Source organism: Schistocerca piceifrons, chromosome X, assembly GCF_021461385.2.
Source record: "Schistocerca piceifrons isolate TAMUIC-IGC-003096 chromosome X, iqSchPice1.1, whole genome shotgun sequence".
Classification (NCBI taxonomy): Eukaryota; Metazoa; Arthropoda; class Insecta; order Orthoptera; family Acrididae; genus Schistocerca; species Schistocerca piceifrons.
In genome coordinates, this window is record NC_060149.1 from 462,622,091 (window position 1) to 462,642,993 (window position 20,903).

At 45.4% G+C, this 20,903-nt stretch overlaps 1 protein-coding gene across 1 annotated transcript in view; it reads left to right on the forward strand.

Annotated features, from left to right (window-relative positions):
- The first annotated feature begins 16,367 nt into the window (after window positions 1–16,367).
- LOC124723186 (protein PFC0760c-like) overlaps window positions 16,368–20,903 on the forward strand; it is a 125,577-nt gene continuing 121,041 nt past the window's right edge. The window contains exon 1 of the mRNA XM_047248378.1: window positions 16,368–16,397. Coding sequence (XP_047104334.1) covers window positions 16,379–16,397 — 19 coding nt within the window. The 5' untranslated portion in view covers window positions 16,368–16,378. The remainder of the gene's footprint in view (window positions 16,398–20,903) is intronic.

A 20,903-nucleotide genomic window follows, 5' to 3' on the forward strand; every position in this document is an offset into this window, starting at 1 on the left:
TGAATGATCTTCACGTAACACTTGAAGACCGAAGTAGTGATATCATCTCTCTAAGCGAGGAAGTGCCTGCGTTTAAATAGAAAACTTGGACTTTGGAAACCCCAGATTGAGAAGAGTGACAGCGAGATGTTTTCTTGTGTGAATGCTTTCGTGAAGGAAAATGAGTTGGATGTAGATAAAATTATTCGTAGTACACCTCTAAAACCTTCAACAATTCGAGGATAAATCTCCAGAACCTTCGTTTTAGTATGACTGGGTCCACAGTCCCATCCGATACGTTTGTAACAGACCTGTTGCTGACAGTAGAGTAGGAGGAGCTAGCAGAACTTCGAAACGAATTTAAATCGTAGCTTCTTGAAAATTTTTGTGTGCAGTCTGGGAGTGAATATCCCAAATTAGCAAGAAGGCAACTTACTTGTGAGTTAACATTTTCCAAAATAGGATTAATTAACACAGAATATCGGTCACCGCAGCATCTGGAAGGGGTCTGCGAGTTGCAGTTTCAAAGATCCAACCAGGTCCGCCTCGGCAGATTGCTAACCGAAGGGGCCTGGGTTCGACTCCCGGATGGGTCGGAGATTTTCTCTGCTTGGGGACTGCCCGTTGTGTCATTCTCACGTTAGTATCGTCATAGTTGCCATTCCACTATGGAGATGGCACGTCCCGCAAGCTTTAAAAAAAGTCGACATTTTTACTATTGTTTTTCCTTTTTCGATGATCAGTGTGAATATGTAACATACATTAATTTGTAAAAAGCTATGTAGTTAAATGCATATATTTTCTCGGGTCCAATAACTGCACAAGCAGTCGTTGTTATTTGTACACTACTTGTAACTTAACTTTTGCCGCCTTTGGATAATACAGATGTACGACAGCTTTTAAAAAATGACTGTGATGTGCTCGTAAGATACTTTCTAATTAAATTGAGGATGACTGTTGTTGTAACAGATAGCTGCAATAATTAGACACAAGTAAATAGATACTGTGGGCCGTTTTTGTGCGAAGTGTGAGAAGTACAGAGGAAGGAATTAATATTGGGGGAGGGGGGAGGCTTCTTACAAAGTTTCAACAAACTGGACGATAAAAAGTCAAAAACAAACATTTCATGACGTCACAGTAGTCTGCATAAGAATGACCCCTGTACATACATTTAGTCCCTATTGACAATTTTCTTAGTACCTGAAAGTAATGCATTGCGCGCAGCATCCATGACGCTATTTCTTCTTCATTCTTAACATGTTGTGAGAGAACTGTGATAATGCATTCTAGTAATCATTAAGCATAAATGGTTCTTGGTAATAGATAATACTTGACTACACTTAGAGAGGAAAAGTGAGTTTGCGTTCCACTGCAATTACAGCCAATAGTGCTGCCCCTAAGATCGGGGATGATAACGGATTTCCGACGCCTTGTACTACTATGTTTAATGTACTCACTTTACGGTTGTAATGTGACGGGTCATCACACTTCAGTCACTTCTAAATAGTTGTTATTAGAGGTGCGAACAAAGCTGATGGTTCATATTCGTGTTCCACACTTAGTTTACAATGTTGAGAGGACGTCAAGGCCCATTTTGCTCAGTATGCCAGCATATATCACATGGCCAACACAACCCATCTCATTTTTGTCGACCTTTTATTTGTCTATGTATTTTTAACTCTTCGTGCATTTTGAAGTATTTGGGGGCTCATATTTCGAGATACCGGTGATTACGCATACGGAGAAGGATCTTGTACACTCCCCACCGTTCACTGAGTGTGTGGGTACACCTAGTGATGAACTGTTGCTTTAAAGCACAGAGGTTGGACACAAAATATGGAAACATCACAAGAAATGCCTGCCTGAACAGAAATGCAGATGGCAGTTAATGCTGCAAACTATCCTGTTGTTTGACTACGAGCGACACATGTGCAGTGTCCTCAATACGTTGCAAGCGTCAATCATGATAATTACAGTGTTCTGTGTAGTGGTGGCTGCATTATGCTGAAGCCAAGTGAATTCGAATATGGTCGAATTTTTTGTGCTTACGTAACCAAGATAGCGGAAGTGTTCGGTGAGTCAAGATGCACCGTATCGGGGATTTATATAGCATACAGGGAGAACTCTCCTACCTCTGCGGCTAATTATGCTTTTCTGTATGGCCGTGTACCTAAAGCAACCTAATAAGTGGGGAAAAGGCATCTACTCCGAAGAATAATGTAAAACCGAGAGAAGTAGATGAAGTTATAACCGAATTGCCACTGCTCAGTACTTCAGCAATTTTTATTACGTAAACTGATTTTTAATTAACAGTAGTTAGGGGAAAATCTGGAAAAAAGTTTTCAAAGTGTGTCATTAATGAAAACAACCAACGGTGCCATTTCCTCACCGGAACAAGAATAATTAAATTGAAACTGAACTTTATACTCGTAAGCAATCTTACGTTAGAAAAGTTATTTCCATTACGACGTAGGAACAGTACCTAACACACACTTTCAAGTACTTCACACCATACGTGTCGCAGTAGTCAGATATTAATCAAATAGGAAATACATAAAATATATTATATTAATTTTCAAAGATCATTTAAAGTAAGCCGGCCGGAGTGGCCGTGCGGTTCTAGGCGCTACAGTCTGGAACCGAGCGACCGCTACGGTCGCAGGTTCGAATCCTGCCTCGGGCATGAATGTGTGTGATGTCCTTAGGTTAGTTAGGTTTAATTAGTTCTAAGTTCTAGGTGACTGATGACCTCAGAACTTAAGTCCAATAGTGCTCAGAGCCATTTTAACCATTTAAAGTAAGATTGTGTACTGGCTATGACGTCTAACGTGTGTGAAATCTTATGGGACTTAACTGCTAAGGGCCGGCCGAAGTGGCCGCGCGGTTCTGGCGCTGCAGTCTGGAACCGCGAGACCGCTACGGTCGCAGGTTCGAATCCTGCCTCGGGCATGGGTGTGTGTGATGTCCTTAGATTAGTTAGGTTTAACTAGTTCTAAGTTCTAGGGGACTAATGACCTCAGCAGTTGAGTCCCATAGTGCTCAGCCATTTGAACCATTTTTAACTGCGAAGGTCATCAGTCCCTAAGCTTACACACTAATTAACATAAATTGTCCTAAGGACAAACACACACAGTCATGCCCGAGGGAGGACTCGAACCTCCGCCGGGACCAGCCTCACAGTCCATGACTGCAGCGCCTTAGACCGCTCGGCTAATCCCTCGTGGCTACTGACTATGGGCAGAAACTTTTTGTTACGTTACTCACCGTAATACTGACTGTCGCAATTGTAGCAAGCAGAAAGATTGTTTGAATTTACTCATTGGCAAGGACTGTCATTCACCTAACAGTTACTCTGATATTTCTTTGCAATAAAAGTTATAAATTATGCCACAAGCTATAAACTGGAACCTGTGCTTTGACCGTGGAATTCAGTGTCAAAGTTGCGTAAGGTTTTACTACCAATTTTTTTTTTATTATGAAAGATACTCTATTTTTAGCAAATGAATTAATACTGGCTTTTGTATCATTCTATTTCTGACTTCATTCATACTACAGCCAAGGGTTACATTTTTACGTAATTGTCCAAAAGTTGGAAAATTGTTTTGATAATCTAATAAATTAATGTTCACTTCACTTTCAGTTCATTTTCTGATCGTCTCGGTTCGTGAAAAATGATAGGATGGATACTACTTGGATAATAACTTAGGAAAATTATTTACGTGACAATATGCACGAAAAAAATGTTACTTACACAAAAAATATTCAACTACACTGGTCAGCCTATTACACTTCTAGTTATAAAAAGGCTAGATCTTACTTTACTTCATGATGCCGTTGGTTTGTCGAGCGGCATCATTTCGCGGGAAAATAGGGCACAGGCTGATCTTCTTGCCATACCATAGCCAATAACAAGGACCCACAGTACTCTTGATGTTATGTGAATTACTCTTGCAGCATTTGTACTGTGCCCAATAAATGTCATATACATAGCTTGCCTACATTAAACATCCTGCAAAACAATCATTTTAGTTTTCACCGCTCCGCATTTCAGAAAAGGACACATCATCTCCGCACTTTTGCATAGCCACACCGACGAATATTCACAACCAACGACAACAACCGCCTCCTCGAGACTCCTAACTGCTACTTTCTGGACGCGCTCGCACGCCCAGCGATAATATATTTACAATTTATTACACTTTTTGACAACAGCTTTTCCCTGACTAGGGCAGCGTGTCTACTTACAAAATGTTAACATTCCATGCGTATTCTCTTTGTTAAATAAAAATAATTGACAACATATTTACAAGAATAATATTCAGCACAGTTAATAAAACAGACTTCGTAAAACACGTAGAAAATTTGTGATCATCAACAGAGTTTTGATGTTATACATTGAAGAACACAATCCGCAAAGTCTTGGTGCAGACGAAACTGAGTGTTGAGTGATGGTGACAGACGGGCACTGAAGAGGATTATGAAGAAAAATGCGGTGACAGTAGCTACAAAAGTTACTGCAAAACTGAATATCGCACTCGGGATCCCTGTCAGCACCGAAACAATAAGAAGGGAGTTCCATAAGCAACGAATTGCACGGCGGGCAAGATTTCCAAAAGCATTCGTCAGTGACGCAAATGTCCTTAACAAGAAAACGTGGTGCCGCAACCATAAAACCTGGACTATGGAGCAGCGGAATAAAGTGGTTTGGTCGGATGAGCCTTGTTTCACGCTGTTTCCAACTTAGATGGATTCACGTTCCAAGAGCGAAACATGGCGAGCGGTCGGTGATGATTTTTGCAGCCATGTTGTGGTATTCCATTGGCGGCATGGATGCTCTGCAAGATCGCATTACTGTCAAGGATTATTTGACAACATTGGCTGATCAGGTACATCCCATGATTCTGTGTTTGTTTCCATATGAAATGTTTGGTGTGTCCATATTTTTGTCCAGCTCCTACAAGTAGTGTATGTTCTGCGCTTAGTTTGAAGTTTCTGTTCAGTGATATGAAACGTGGGTAGTCTTATAGACTTTCGGTAGCATGTGAGGAATGTCGGATATCAGCTTCTTATCATCGATATTTTGACTCGCATACGTACCGGTTCTAATTCAAGGGTCTCTACAGGTTGCATATGTCTGTAGTGTTCTAGTGTGACCGAGCGAGGTGGCGCAGTGGTTAGCACACTGGACTCGCATTCGGGAGGACGACGGTTCAATCCCGTCTCCGGCCATCCTGATTTAGGTTTTCCGTGATTTCCCTAAATCGTTTCAGGCAAATGCCGGGATGGTTCCTTTGAAAGGGCACGGCCGATTTCCTTCCCAATCCTTCCCTAACCCGAGCTTGCGCTCCGTCTCTAATGACCTCGTTGTCGACGGGACGTTAAACACTAACAACCACCACCACCACCACCACCACCACCACCACCACAACCACCACCTTCTAGTGTGATGATGATGCTAGGGCCGTACCGTGAACTGTATTGTGATTAATTGAAATTGCGCAGAAAGTAGGGAACCACTTTTTTAATAAGGACGCCATGCTTGATCGTCATTAATCTAACCAGGTGAAGAGGGATAATAATATTAAAGCAAGGAGTATTATAAAATACATTAAAGGTGTTGGATATCAGGGTTCTTAGACATCGCTGACACAGCGAAATGACGGCGTTTGTAGGACGCTGTGGGTTCTCTGGCGAACCAGCTTGGTAGTTTAACCCGACCCAACTCTCGAACCGGTTGCCAATAGTGGTTAATTTCCGAGCAGCGGGCGGTGACGGGCGGCGGCGTGATGGACTGCTGTCTCAGTTCTATCTGGGCGAGCGATCGGTACTTGGTGAATGACCGACAGTTGTCGGCAGTTTAACGCTTTCGTCCTCCTGAACAAATTAAGTAGATGAAGACCGTTAACTGCGGCTCATGATACTTGGCCAGGATTTCTTGCGTTCAGATAGTCGGCCGTCACGCGTCCCATTCATTGAGGCAGTTATTATTAACTCTTACTCTGACATCAAGATGGAACTTGAGCTGAGGGTCGAAATGTCGTCTGTGAATCAGAATCAGATGCAGGACGGAAATAAAGAAACTGGAATCAGCATGTGGTGGAATGTAGTAGTTATGCATGGAGCAGATTTTCAGAATCATCACCAGAGGAATCTGAACTGAATAGAATGAGGTTGGTCATAAGAATGACTCGTTGGCAGTGGAGTCAGGACTCGATTGCCATTGCAGTATGTTTGCAGTGGCGACCATGAGGGTCAGAGTCTGATGACTGCCATTAGACGTGGAAACGAAGTGAAATGCTCGTGAAAACTGATTGTATCTGATCAACATGAAGTGCAAGTGAACACGAAGTCTTGCTTGTGGGTTACGGACTGTGGTCTTACTGAGTGTAGGTTACTTGCTGTGGTGTAATACGGGGACAGGTCCTGACTGACATTTTCTGAGATAGTTTCGACACGAAGTCCTCTTCCATTTCATTGCTCGGCAGACTTGATCCTCATCGACACTTCTTATACTTCCCCCTGCGGGTCCGGGGTAAGAATAGGCCTGAGGTATTCCTGCCTGTCGTAAGAGGCGACTAAAAGGAGTTTCAACCGTTTCGGCCTTCCATGTGATGGTCCCCCTTGGGGTTTGACCTCCATTTTTCAAAATTCTACAGAAGTACGAGCCTTTTGGGGAAGGACACCTTACGTGGTGTACCACTGGTCCTAAGTGCACTAAGACCTTGGCACTCAGCATTGTACCGGCGTTGTAACCATACCCACTATTCCTCAAATTGGGCCTAAACGCCTGATGGGTTGTACAAGTTACGCCCATAGTGCGTCCCCATCTGCACCAGCGATCATGATGGACTTTCCATGGCACCAGAAATCCAGCACGGTAGCCAGCCCGTTGTGGTGGGGTCGTCATGTACCCTCTAGGTTGTAGCCCCCTGACAACACAGGGATCGTACTGCCGATACCTGAGCTGCACCCTCCCCACGTCGGCCAAGGAGTAGATGCCCGTCTCCTTGGGGCATCAGGACTCCCGGCAACGGTCATCCTACCAGGTGGCCCTTGCTGAGGCTGGGTGGCGCCCGTGGGGAGAGCCCCTGGATGGAGTGGGTGGTATCGGGGCGGACGTTTCGCAGATGAAACGTCAACACGTATCAGGTCGCTCTGCAGCCGAGTCTTTCAAAAGAAAAGGTACCGTTTCTAGTTCTGGTTCTCCTGCCCTTTCCCCCTTGGCCACTCCCTGGGAGGAGGGACAGGCCCGCCGGCTTGGGGCGAAGTACTTCCCCCGCTATTTGGTCTGTTCTCGAACCGATGGGGGGACGTTCGCCACCTCCAAGCCCATGTTCTTTGTTCAGCACATTGAGGAAATCTTTGGGGAAATTGAGGCTCTCACCAAGATGCGTTCAGGGTCCATTCTTATCAAGACCACCTCCGCCACACAGTCGGCGGCGCTCCAGGCGTGCGACCGCCTAGGGGACATCCCAGTGTCCATTGTCCCGCATCTGGCACTAAATAGGACGCAGGGGGTTATTTTTCATCGTGACCTCCTGACCCAATCTGATGAGGAGCTCAGGGCCAACCTGGAGCGCCGAGGCGTGCATTTCGTCCGGCGAGTCCAGCGCGGCCCCAAAGACCGTCGCATCGACACCGGGGCCTTTATCCTCGCCTTCGAGGGGGACGTTCTCCCGGAGAAGGTAAAGGTGATGTGCTACCGGTGCGACGTGCGACCTTACCTCCCGCCTCCTATGCGCTGTTTTCGGTGTTTGCGCTTTGGGCACATGTCGTCACGGTGTGAGGCTGAGCCCCTTTGTGGCGATTGTGGACGTCCTCTTCGTGAGGAACATACATGCACCCCACCACCTCGGTGCACTAATTGTCCTGGAATCCACTCGCCTAGATCCTCAGACTGCCCCGCATATCAGAAGGAGAAGAAAATACAAGAACTCAAAACTTTGGATCGGCTCTCTTATTCAGAGGCCAGGAAGAAGTATGACCACCTCCATCCCGTGCCGTCAACCACTTCGTTTGCCTCAGTTGTGTCCACTCCTTCCGCGGTATCCTCACCCCTCTCCTGTCCCCCCTCCGTCTCCTGTCACCCCTCCGTCTCCTCCGCCCATCAGGGGGCTCTGCCTCCACCTCCCAAATCCCTCCCTTCCAAATCCTCCTCCCCCGTGGCCCCCGCCCCCTCTGCCCCAGGGGCCACCCTTCCTCCTCCTCCATCAGGGAAACGTTCCGGACCCCAGCTTCCGAGGTCCGGCGTTCCAAAACAGACCCCGCGCGTGAGGACCTTCTTCGGGTCCAGCCCACCATCCCTGTGCCTCCTCGGCCTTCCAAGAAGGCCTCCAAGAAGAAGTCTCTATCCCCCTCTCCACCCCGGCGCGTTTCGTCTGACGCTCCATCCGTGAGTCGCTGCTCCTGGCCGTCCTCAGTTTCGCCGGGACGCTCTGCTGCCAGGCGCTCAGCTGGCCTCTCGTCGGCAAATGATGCTGCCCATCCTACACAACCAGGGACAGCGGCCGCAGCTGGCGACGACTCGATGGAACCGGATCCGCCTCCCGCCGGTTGTAGCGTTGTTCCCTCGCAACCTGGCCCTCCGCGGCCGTCGAGGTGATCAGCTCTTCCCCCGTCTCGTTCCCCAACTTTTTGACTAGCGATGGCCTTGTTACATTGGAACATAAGAGGTATTCGATCTAATCGAGAGGAATTACAACTGCTCCTCCGCCTGCACTGTCCGCTCGTCCTTGGTCTCCAGGAAACCAAGTTGCGCCCGACTGACCGTATTGCCTTTACCCACTATACCTCGGAGCAGTATGACCTCACCCCTGTGGACGGTATCCCAGCTCATGGTGGGGTCATGTTGCTCGTTCGGGACGATGTCTATTACCATCCCATCCCATTGACCACCCCACTCCAAGCAATAGCTGTCCGTATTACTCTTTCTGCTTTTACTTTTTCAGTTTGTACCATCTACACTCCACCGTCATCTGCTGTTAGTCGGGCTGACTTGATGCACCTGATCGTTCAGCTTCCCCCGCCGTTTTTATTGTTTGGTGACTTCAATGCCCATCATCCCCTTTGGGGCTCTCCTGCATCCTGTCAAAGAGGCTCACTCTTGGCGGATGTCTTCAACCATCTCAATCTTGTCTGCCTCAATACCAGCGCCCCGACTTTCCTCTCAGACTCTACTCATACCTACTCCCACTTGGACCTCTCGATCTGTTCTACCACTCTTGCCCGTCGGTTCGAGTGGTATGTCCTTTCTGACACCTATTCGAGCGACCACTTCCCCTGTGTCGTTCGTCTCCTGCACCACACCCCATCCCCACGTCCTTCGTGCTGGAACATACCGAAAGCTGACTGGGGACTTTACTCCTCCCTGGCGACCTTTTCGGACCACGATTTTCTCAGTTGTGACAGTCAGGTCGAATACCTCACAGCTGTTATCATCAATGCTGCCGAACGTTCCATTCCTCGTACTACCTCTTCTTCACGTCGCGTTTCCGTCCCCTGGTGGAACGAGGCTTGTAGGGACGCTATCCGTGCTCGACGACGTGCTTTACGCACCTTTCGCCGCCATCCTACGTTGGCGAATTGTATTGAATACAAACGACTCAGAGCGCAATGCCGTAGAGTCATCAAAGACAGCAAAAAAGCTTGTTGGGCCTCTTTCACCAGCTCCTTTAACAGTTTTACTCCCTCTTCCGTCGTTTGGGGTGGCATGCGCCGGCTGTCGGGCATTAAGGCCCACTCCTCGGTACCTGGCCTGACCTCAGGTAATGAGGTCCTTGTTGATCCTGTGGATGTCTCCAACGCCTTTGGCCGCTTTTTCGCGGAGGTTTCAAGCTCCGCCCATTACCACCCTGCCTTCCTTCCCAGGAAAGAGGCAGAAGAGGCTCGGCGACCTTCCTTCCACTCGCTGAATCTGGAAACTTATAATGCCCCCTTTACTATGCGGGAACTCGAACGTGCGCTTGCACTGTCCCGGTCCTCTGCTCCGGGGCCGGATGCCATTCACGTTCAGATGCTGGCACACCTTTCTCCGGCGGGCAAAAGCTTCCTTCTTCGTACCTACAATCGCGTCTGGACCGAAGGTCAGGTCCCCATGCGTTGGCGTGACGCCGTCGTTGTTCCTATACCCAAACCCGGGAAGGGTAGACACCTTCCTTCTAGTTACCGCCCCATTTCTCTTACAAGCTGTGTCTGTAAGGTGATGGAGCGCATGGTTAATGCTCGGTTAGTCTGGATTCTTGAATCTCGACGACTACGTACTAATGTCCAATGCGGCTTTCGTCGCCGCCGCTCCGCTGTTGACCACCTTGTGACCTTGTCGACATTCATCATGAACAACTTTTTGCGAAGGCGCCAAACGGTAGCCGTGTTCTTCGACTTGGAGAAAGCTTATGATACCTGTTGGAGAGGAGGTATCCTCCGCACTATGCACAGGTGGGGCCTACGCGGTCGCCTGCCCCTTTTTATTGATTCCTTTTTAACGGATCGAAAGTTTAGGGTACGTGTGGGTTCCGTATTGTCCGACGTCTTCCTCCAGGAGAACGGAGTGCCTCAGGGCTCCGTCTTGAGCGTAGCCCTTTTTGCCATCGCGATCAATCCAATTATGAATTGTATTCCACCTAATGTCTCAGGCTCTCTCTTTGTCGATGACTTCGCGATCTACTGCAGTGCGCAGAAAACATGCCTCCTGGAGTGCTGCCTTCAGTGTTGTCTAGACAGCCTCTACTCATGGAGCGTGGCAAATGGCTTCCGGTTCTCTGAAGAGAAGACGGTTTGTATCAACTTTTGGCGATATAAAGCGTTCCTTCCGCCATCCTTACATCTCGGTCCCGTTGTTCTCCCATTCGTGGAAACAACTAAGTTTCTAGGGCTCACGTTGGACAGGAAACTGTGTTGGTCTCCACATGTCTCTTATTTGGCAGCCCGTTGTACACGTTCCCTTAATGTCCTCAGAGTTCTTAGCGGTTCATCTTGGGGAGCGGATCGCACTGTCCTGCTTCGCTTGTATCGGTCCATTGTCCGATCGAAGCTGGTTTATGGGAGCTTCGTCTACTCGTCCGCTCGGCCATCCCTCTTACGCCGGCTCAACTCCATCCACCATCGGGGGATACGTCTTCCGACCGGAGCCGTCTACACTAGTCCTGTCGAGAGTCTTTATGCTGAAGCTGCCGAATTATCATTGACCTACCGGCGCGACATACTGCTGTGTCGGTATGCCTGCCGGCTGTTGTCTATGCCCGACCACCCATCTTACCAGTCCTTCTTCGCCGATTCTCTCGACCGTCAGTACGGGTTGTATGTGTCTGCCCTGCTGCCCCCCGGAGTCCGCTTCCGTCGCCTGCTTCGACAATTGGATTTTGCCCTCCCTACCACCTTCAGAGAGGGTGAGAGCCCGACACCACCTTGGCTCCAGGCTCCGGTTCATATTTATCTCGACCTCAGCTCACTGCCGAAGGAGGGTACTCCGGCTGCAGTGTATTGCTCACGGTTTGTCGAACTTCGTGCTCGACTTGCCGGTCACACCTTTATTTACACCGATGGCTCCAAAACTGACGATGATGTCGGCTGTGCCTTTGTCGTCGGGACCGCCACCTTTAAATACCGGCTCCTCGACCAATGTTCGAGCTTTACGGCCGAGCTTTTTGCTCTCCATCAGGCCGTTCAGTATGCCCGCCGCCACCGCCATTCATCGTATGTACTCTGCTCTGACTCACTCAGTGCTCTTCAGAGCCTTGGAGCTCCCTATCCGGTCCATCCCTTGATTCAACGGATACAGCAGTCCCTCCATTCTTTCACTGATAATGGTTCTCCTGTCAGCTTTCGGTGGGTTCCCGGACATGTAGGAGTGCCTGGGAATGAGGCTGCGGATGCTGCAGCCAAGGCTGCAGTCCTCCTGCCTCGGCCAGCCTCCCATTGTGTCCCGTCATCTGACGTTCGTGGGGATGTATGTAAGAGGCTTGTGTCGTTGTGGTGGGATGCTTGGTCATCCCTCCAAGGAAACAAGCTCCGGGCAGTAAAACCGCTCCCAACTGCTTGGACAACCTCCTCCCGACCATCTCGGCGAGAGGAGGTCCTTCTGACCAGGTTGCGGATTGGGGATTGCCGGTTTAGCCACCGCTACCTGCTCGCCGGTGACCCAGCCCCGCAGTGCCCTTGTGGTCAGGCATGAACGGTGCGCCATGTTTTATTGTCGTGTCCCCGTTTTAGTCAATTTCGTGTTGTCCTGTCCCTCCCATCTACTTTACCAGATGTTTTAGCTGATGACGCTCGAGCAGCTGCTCGTATTCTGCGTTTTATAACTTTAACTGGCTTGTCCAAAGACATCTAACCTTTTTACTTATTTTATCTACATCTTTGTCAGGTCCTTCTGGTGTCCCCCCCCCCCCCATCCCCTTGAGTTTTACTAGATTCCATGTGCTCTAACAACAGTGACTGGGCGCTAATGACCTCATCAGTTGAGCGCCCTTAAACCCCACCAAAAAAAAAAAAACTTCTTATACTTCCACAGCACCGAACTTTTGTCATCTCATCTTATTATTGGCTGGCGACGTATCGGTGCCTGCCAGTAGGCGAGTCCTACTGGGCGATTGTTCCCGTCTTCTTTACCTGTCTGTGGAAGCCAAAGCTTTGCTGGACTATCTGAAAAATTCTTGCAAATCAGGTACTTGTGGCCAGTTGTTGTGGACTCTACCTGGCATATGTTTCTGGCATATGCTTTGCAAACGTACTCACGGTCTTGAATTCCCTGAAGGGTTCCCCTTTGGCGACAGGGTGACGACTCGCAGCGTGTCTCCCCAATAAACTCACACACTTGCGTGGCCTTAAGTAGGTACGGATGCTCGCTCGTACACCTGCACGAGAGTAGCACGCCCGTTTAGTTTCTCAACGAGGCGTTAGATTTATGAAAGTTTTTTTTTTTTTTTTTTAAGCACAGAAAGCCTTTAGCTGTCCAGAGGTTCAGTTGTCACGAACTTGTACACCTTAGCCACTTCCTTGAGCCATACTAAGCTGTCAGTCACCATCCTTTCCCTGAAAAGCCTCTTCAGTGGGAAGCAGTATGCTGCTGGCACATCCACCGAATGCATCAACTTATCTTTCAAGGTAGGTTTCTCAACAACACCCACAATACATTAAGCCCCCCTCTTTGTACGTAACGCTTGTGCACCTCAGCCACATTCACTACAGTATTTTTGGACAAGGAAAATGAAACTGCCACTGCCCAACAACTTCTGCATTGAAATGTGTTGTGAGATACAATGATGGATATGAAGTTGAGGAGACGGTCGCTGTGACCGAGCGGTTCTAGGGCTTCAGTCCGGAACCACGCGGCTGCTATGATCGCAGGCTCGAATCCTGCCTCGGGCATGGATGTGTGTGATGTCTTAGGTTAGTTAGGTTTACGTAATTCTAAGTCTATGGGACAGATGACCTCAGATGTTAAGTCCCATAGTGCTTAGAGCTATTTGAAGCTGAGGATGGCCAATGAATGAGTGAATATCTGTATGTGTACATATCGTATTTGGTGAACAGCATAAGCCACCTAGCACTCACATAGGCTTAGCAGCAGGATTAAAGGCACATAAATAAATTTTTCTAAGTGACGGATTCCTTTCATAAGAAGGTAAGCCTGAAAATTTCCTATGTGTTTTACTTGACTGAAAAAATCTTGTATAATATGAGAAAAGCGTATTCTACCATATGGTTGTTGACAGACCTGTCGTATAGCGTCATTGGTTCTCCTTGACTTACAGGAGTATCAAAAAAGGGAAAAAACTGTTCCGTTGATACCAAGGCGTATTCGACTTCGTTCTTATATAAAATGTTAATTAAAGGTTTTGAGTAGATTTATCACGAGCAAAATGAAGAAGAGAAGGGTATAGGGTCTGGCCAACACCCATGTGTTTCCAGTAGTATCATGTTCATTTAAACAGCAACTCTACAAAGTTAACTAGCATGAAGAGGGCAGCAAAATTGGTCAGAAATTAATCAATATTAAAGTAAAGCACAAACGCAAGTAATCGCTTTCTTAATACTCTCTGTTTGTCAGCCAACCTGTGCTGTACACAGAGCACATGAGAGCTCTAAAGAGTGACAGCACACATTGAACTTTCGCAAAACACCCAATGAACAAATGCCATAACCCCATTAATACCGAAAATGATCTATAAATTCTGAAACACAGCAACAGTCTATACTGACAATAGAAGAAAATTATTACATACAAAAGGCTATAGTGGAAGGGAAAAAGTTTAATAAATGAAATCACAACACCCGGCAACGACACACACTTTAACACTCTGAGAGAACTGACCAAGGACACAGAACAGAAAGCACACACACGCAAAAGAACCACTTCCCCATCACACACAGAGATATAAAAAAGGAACAGAAGCCGTCGTAACTCCCGCTACAGTTTTCATTGCCTTTTCGCAACATGCAATACATCTCTCGCGACACACGCAAACAGCAAGATGGCGTAATCTTGTGGGTCATAAACAAAGTGGAAAGTTTTGTTTTTCTGTATATAGAATCAGCTACATGCCGTCGAACGAACGTTAGCACACGAATAACTAAGTAACAGCTCAGTACACGCCACAACTGTATTCCACAACACTACCGCAACCCCAATTGCATAACGCTGACATAGGTAAATTCACCTTTCAGTATTTTCTTACTAATAGCCGCTCACACAGCTGCAAACGGCATGATGTACGCTAAGAAAAAACTGCATCAGAAAAAGCACAGAAAATATGCCGCGAACAGTGACAACGATTCTTAAAAAATGCCATAACATACAATAAATAAGGTAGAATGAAAGTATCCACAGAAAACTCTATTTCAAAAAACGAACAGTAAAAATGTAATTATGTGTTACTGTGTTTGTATAACTATACTAGTTCAAATGGTTCAAATGGCTCTGAGTACTATGGGACTTGACTGCTGAGGTCATCAGTCCCCTAGAACCTAGAACTACTTAAACCTAACTAACCTAAGGACATCACACACATCCATGCCCGAGGCAGGATTCGAACCTGCGACCGTAGCGGTCACGCAGTTCCGGACTGAAGCACCTAGAACCGCTAGGCCACCACGGCCGGCTAACGATGCTAGTTTCTGCATCTTTTAGATTTAAAGAATCTGCTGGTGATGGCGATATTTGTCGCTGAAAATCATACATCGAAGTCATGATTAAAGACGAATTCAAGACTGCATCGCATGTGTTGACGTATTGTACTTAGTGTCACAACTGTAAATTTCTGTAAATCAAATAAAGTTTCTAATGAGACGTTTCAAAGAATAGTTGTGCTGAAAACTAATTTAAAAGAGACGAAAAGTACATTCGTTTAATGTAGGGCATAAATGGGAGCTACAGAGGCAATTGGATTTCAGATTTATCCGTGATCCTTAATACTTTTTATTCACAGATGACGAATAAGTGTTTTTGTTCATGTAAGTCATAAATCTTTCAAATAATATTTGGTATTCATGAATAAGGAATATTAATTTATATGTGTATTCGTTATTCGCCATTCACATAAATATCGCCCAAGTCTTGTGTTAAATGAAGGACATCGCGCATGCGCGCACTGTGATTTCGCAGCCTGTGTGGAAGTGAGTGCGGTCATTTGCATCGGTAATCTTCGGCAACTTCAGCCAACTTTCGCGAAGCGTATTAACGCTCCCAATCGCACACCACGCTGCTGCAGGGCTCTAGTGGTTACTGTTAAGGGACGAGACAATGTCCCTCAGGTCCCATGAAGTTACCCGTTCGGTGGACCAAGCACAGTATGTCCCTACCCACTCTGTTAAAACTCGTCATAAGATTTGATTTACCTTTATCCTTCTCTTCACCCGAAACTTCTTTCGCAATGAGTAAATGTCTTTTTTTTGCGTTTGTGTTAAGAAAAGGGGTTCATGAAGGGGGATGCTGATGTAGGAGACTGAATAGTGTGATTATACCTCAGGATTAGTACTACTTTTGCCTGCATGAGTGTCTGTCTGCTAGTTTTTCGTATTCACTTAACTGTACTAATGTGCTCATAGTAATAATATATATTTCCTCAATTTAAAATTAGTTTCGCACAAGATGGATATATAACTTTTATCCAGTCTGCTTATATCTCGCCGGCCGGGGTGGCCGAGCGGTTCTAGGCGCTACAGTCTGGAACCGCGCGACCGCTACGGTCGCAGGTTCGAATCCTGCCTCGGGCATGGTTTGTGTGATGTCCTTAGGTTCATTAGGTTTAAGTAGTTCTAAGTTCTAGGGGACTGATGACCTTAGAAGTTACGTCCCATAGTGCTCAGAGCCATTTAGAGCTTATATCTCAGTGTATTATGGACACATTGACACCTTTTTAATAATAATTTCCCTTCAATTTCAGGTTATGGACAATTTCAAATGCGAAGTCCAGTGAGTGGTAAGTAAACGTGATTCACCTTTTATTTTTTGTTATGTGCATGTGGTGTGCATGCACTTCGTGACGTTTGGTTCTTAACAGTTCTGGTCTTTTGATTTACCTTGTTGATGAATGAAGATTCTACAATAAATAACTCAGTTCGTTCTTCGTGTAATGCCCGTGATCCCTATATATAATTGTGATGACTTTTGCAGTGTGAACAGTACGACGACATCTACTTCTTACTCACATAAGAATTCGTGAGAGAGACTGTATGTATTGTTCTGAAAGTTAGTCACAGGCTAGTTTCGGTTTATTTAGCGCATTTAATGTTAAATTCATTTAGTAATAGTCAGGCCTAAATATTACTAGGTTTCACTCGAGCGGTTATAATTTATTCATTGTACTGGTTGTTGAGCCCTGTGGCTGTGGATAGTATTAATTTAACAAATACAGCAACCAGCCATTTGTTATGTATTCTCATTTATGCCAATGCGCTGGACTTTCACCCCTCTTCAGTCGACGTAATATATATTTGATCTTCAGTAAGCACGTTGCTAAAACATCAACAGGAAATAGGATTCTGCAGTTCCCCTGTCCAAAATAAATTACTTCCTACTCTGTTGTTATTCCGATTTTCTCGTTCATAGATGTGACACACACACTTTACCACTTGTTTCTTGCATAAAAATACTGCGCTGATTTTTTAGGCGAGGTACAAGTGGAAAAGTGTTTCTGCCACGTCTATGAAAGCGAAAATAGGGGTAACAACAAGCAGAGTAGTAGGTACAACTAAAGAGCAATATATCGTAAATATACAATTCGCGAAGTGGAGTAGCTAAACGCAGTTGTTGTTTTGTACAAGGCACCAGCTACATCCAGTTTACTGTCTATGTTTTAATGATGTACTTACTGAAGATTCAAATACGTGTTACGCCATTTGAAAATAGTTGAAAGCCTGAAACGCGTTTTGGCATAAATAGAAATACAGAATAAGTGCATGTTTGCTGTATTTCTGGAAATAAAACTATACAGCTGTTTCAGTTAGAATGTTGGAGTTTCAGCACATCTCCCAACTGGTTAGGTTACAGCATTATAGACTCTCTATGATGAAACGAAGCGTCTTGCAGGCTGTTGTGGAAAATATCATAATGCCAAAAATGTGAAAAACCATACTGCGTCTTCTTAAGCGTAAAAACATATAACGATTCATTTATGTGGGTGAGGAAACCTTTCTCTTCGGGATTTACGCAGAAGGTTAAGAATAAATAAATGTTTCAGAGGCGCAATAAAATTGACAACCACTTCAAAGAAAAACAGTTTCGTCGCGATACGTTAGCTGGATGCAGCTGAAGTTGGTGATAGAAACTGGATAGTTTCTACCCAATATGTTAACTTCAGTTGTCATTGTTTCATCGAATTTTCGTGATCTGCAGGTCGAGTTTCGGGAAGTAAACCCGTTGGTCATCTTCGGTAACGTTCAGTTCTGAGTATGCCCACTATCTTATTAAAGGTATCCGAAAACTCCAACGTAATAGCGATGGTGAAACAAAACAGTGCTGCTCAGTGAGGGTGATTATAGCGACCCTGCAAGGAGATGGGCGCGAAGCTTCGCGGCATAGAGCGGCGCTGAGCGAACTAAACATATTTGCGTCTGGCTAGGGTAACTCCCCATCACAGCCTCTTCAGATGTAGTAGTAACATGGCCCATTGGATAGCCCATCAAAAACTGAACACGGATCGAGCATGGAAACAGGAAGGAGCAAAATAGAAACAGTGAATTGTCCAAGCTTAAGATGTACGACATGGAGCGGATTTGAATAGCCTCGGCATGGTGGTTCTGTGGGCACGGTGCTGGAGTGTGAATGGGGAGATCCATATTCCAATCTGCCTCGTGTTCCATATTATTTTCACACAATTATGAACTTGCCGTCCAATCACTGGCGTATCTATCGCTGTACTCTAAGTTTTGTTGTGTCGCGGTGTAACGTCCGTTTGCAAAAGCGAGGTGTAGGGAAGGGACGTCCAGACGTACATACTTCCAATTTGTTCTACACAATTACCACACGTAATGACTCTTGTGTTCCGTTTTGGAAGTACAGACCCTTGAGTTCCTTTGTTGTAACATAATTCACACCCGTTTATTTTTTGTTTTCAGTTCTGTGAGAGGTCTACGCAGCATCTCGCCTGCTCTTACTGTTCATCTATTCGTCACATTTACTTACGACGATAATTTATTCTTACTACATGACTCATAATCTACAGCCAATGTATAGTATGACAATTACCAAGATTACAGAAGAACAGACACGTCAGTGATCGCACGAAGAGTTCATAATTTTGTGGAAAAAAAATAGGCACGTGGAAGGTTTGAACACGGATATCACCCTTTATAGTCCAACATCCTAACCACACAACCATGACGCCGTGGCTCTCACAGTTCGCTCGATGTTGCACATCTTCAGCTTGGACCATTCATTGTTTCTACTTTGCTTCTTTTTTCACAGTTCAGTATACCTTGCTGTTTTCACGCTTGATCTGTGTTCAGTATTTGATGGGCTGTACACTGGGCCATTTTATCACTAAATCTGAGGGTAGTGCGATAGGAAGTTTACCTTGCGAGAGCGGCGACCAGAGCTATAGAGTGACTCAGGCTGCGGCCGCGCAATGCCGGCAGTATTCGGCTGTCACTGTGGGTAGCGGCGTCAGTACTGTTAATGGCGCTTGAGTTTCTTTAGTTGTACTGTTGAGAAAATGGCATCAGCGGAGGCTTTGATAGCAGCTTGTTTTTTTTATGTGGCATCCTTTATGGGACCATCGAAGCACAATCATCACAACAAATTTATTTTGAACAAGTTATGTGATGAGGTGGCAGCAGAATTACAGACTATAAGAACAAAATGCATTTCATGAATTTCTTATTTCTTTCATTGACTTAAAATGAGAGGCGATAATGCTGTCGAAGTAGCATAGCTGAAAAACACATGTAAATCGTGTTTTCTTATGGGAGAAAAAGAGTTCAAAACTATCATTTAGACGGCTTCATTTTAAGATCTGTTAAAATTTCGTCCTGTATGATAAATGCCTCGCCTAGAACGCTCGATATCTATTGAATGTTGCTCATCGACACTCAGGGATCCTTGTAGGTCAATGACGGCGTTGTGAAGTTAATGTACATTTCACCATATCATCAGCAAATTCATGCACAATTTCTCTTGGCTTCGAAAATATGCTCCACTTACCCGTAATTATTGCAAAATCGCATTCTGTTAATTGTCATGGTCTGGAAAAGCGTTTGTTGAAACGATAAGTACTCCTAATGTCCAATGAATACAAAAGGCAATCCAGCAAATGAATTTGGTAGTGGAGAGTGTGACGATGTATTCTTGCATCAAGAAGAATAAAATCGAGCACCTTCCCTTTCCTTTCCAAATTCCCCAACATCGATTGCAATGAATTTCCCCTGAGGATCTGCAACTGCTTGTTGTAAGATCGAATGAAAATCTTTATAAGTAAAATATATTGTACCAGAATTTTCTGGGCACTTCAGACGAATGTGTTTTCGGTCAGCATCACTTACTGCAGTTAGGAAGGTCCGTACGTTACATAAATCATTCATAGTATTTAGAAAAAGACACTCACATGTGGAGTGGCTGAAAGCAATCCACCAATATTTTGGCAGTTGACCCCACAATACTTGCAACGGTTGTGAATCTTACTGTTAATGTCAGAGCCATGTTTCGAAAACTTCTTCCGTTTTCTAGGAACCTGTAAAAATTCTCGTTTTATCAGCTATCGATGGCCCTTAAAAATGGCGCTATTTCAATGGAAAAGTCTGTAGTAGCTTGAATATCGGTTAGATATGGAAGTGTCGACTATTAATCATATGGCAAAATATTTTTATCTTCGCGTACTGTCATTTGCAAAACTCTTGTTTCGATATCTCAAAACGTGTATGAGTTTTGAGTAATGTTACAAATATCTCATTCTGACGTTTTCGCTGGCGCTCGAATTCGGGACGAAGCGCTTTACAAACGACCAATTTTCTCGAGATTGAGGACAGATACTGATATCCTTCTAAATGTAAGGAATAATTCAGTATATTAGGTACTTTTCATTGACAGAAGCATGTGACCGAACATGCACCTTGGAGATATATTATGAAATAATAAACATTGTTACTTTCCCCATGTGTCTTGGTTTCATTTGTTTGTAACTTATATGGTACTTATCATCCGTTATTTAACCGCGGACTCTCCACATATCACAACACTTCGCTTTGCGTCGTAATTATTTCACGACATGTTTCACGTCACTTGTGATGGAAGTCCTAGCAGTCTTTATTTTTTGTCTCTCTTAATGCAATGTTAAGTTGCTATGCAACATTTAACAGTTTGTTATTCGTAGTTTAGTTTACTTTGTTCCCTAATGTACGACATTTGTAACTTATTTTAAATCAGTTTTCGTGCGGGTCTAGGCGCTGCAGTCTGGAACCGCGAGACGGCTACGGTCGCAGGTTCGAATCCT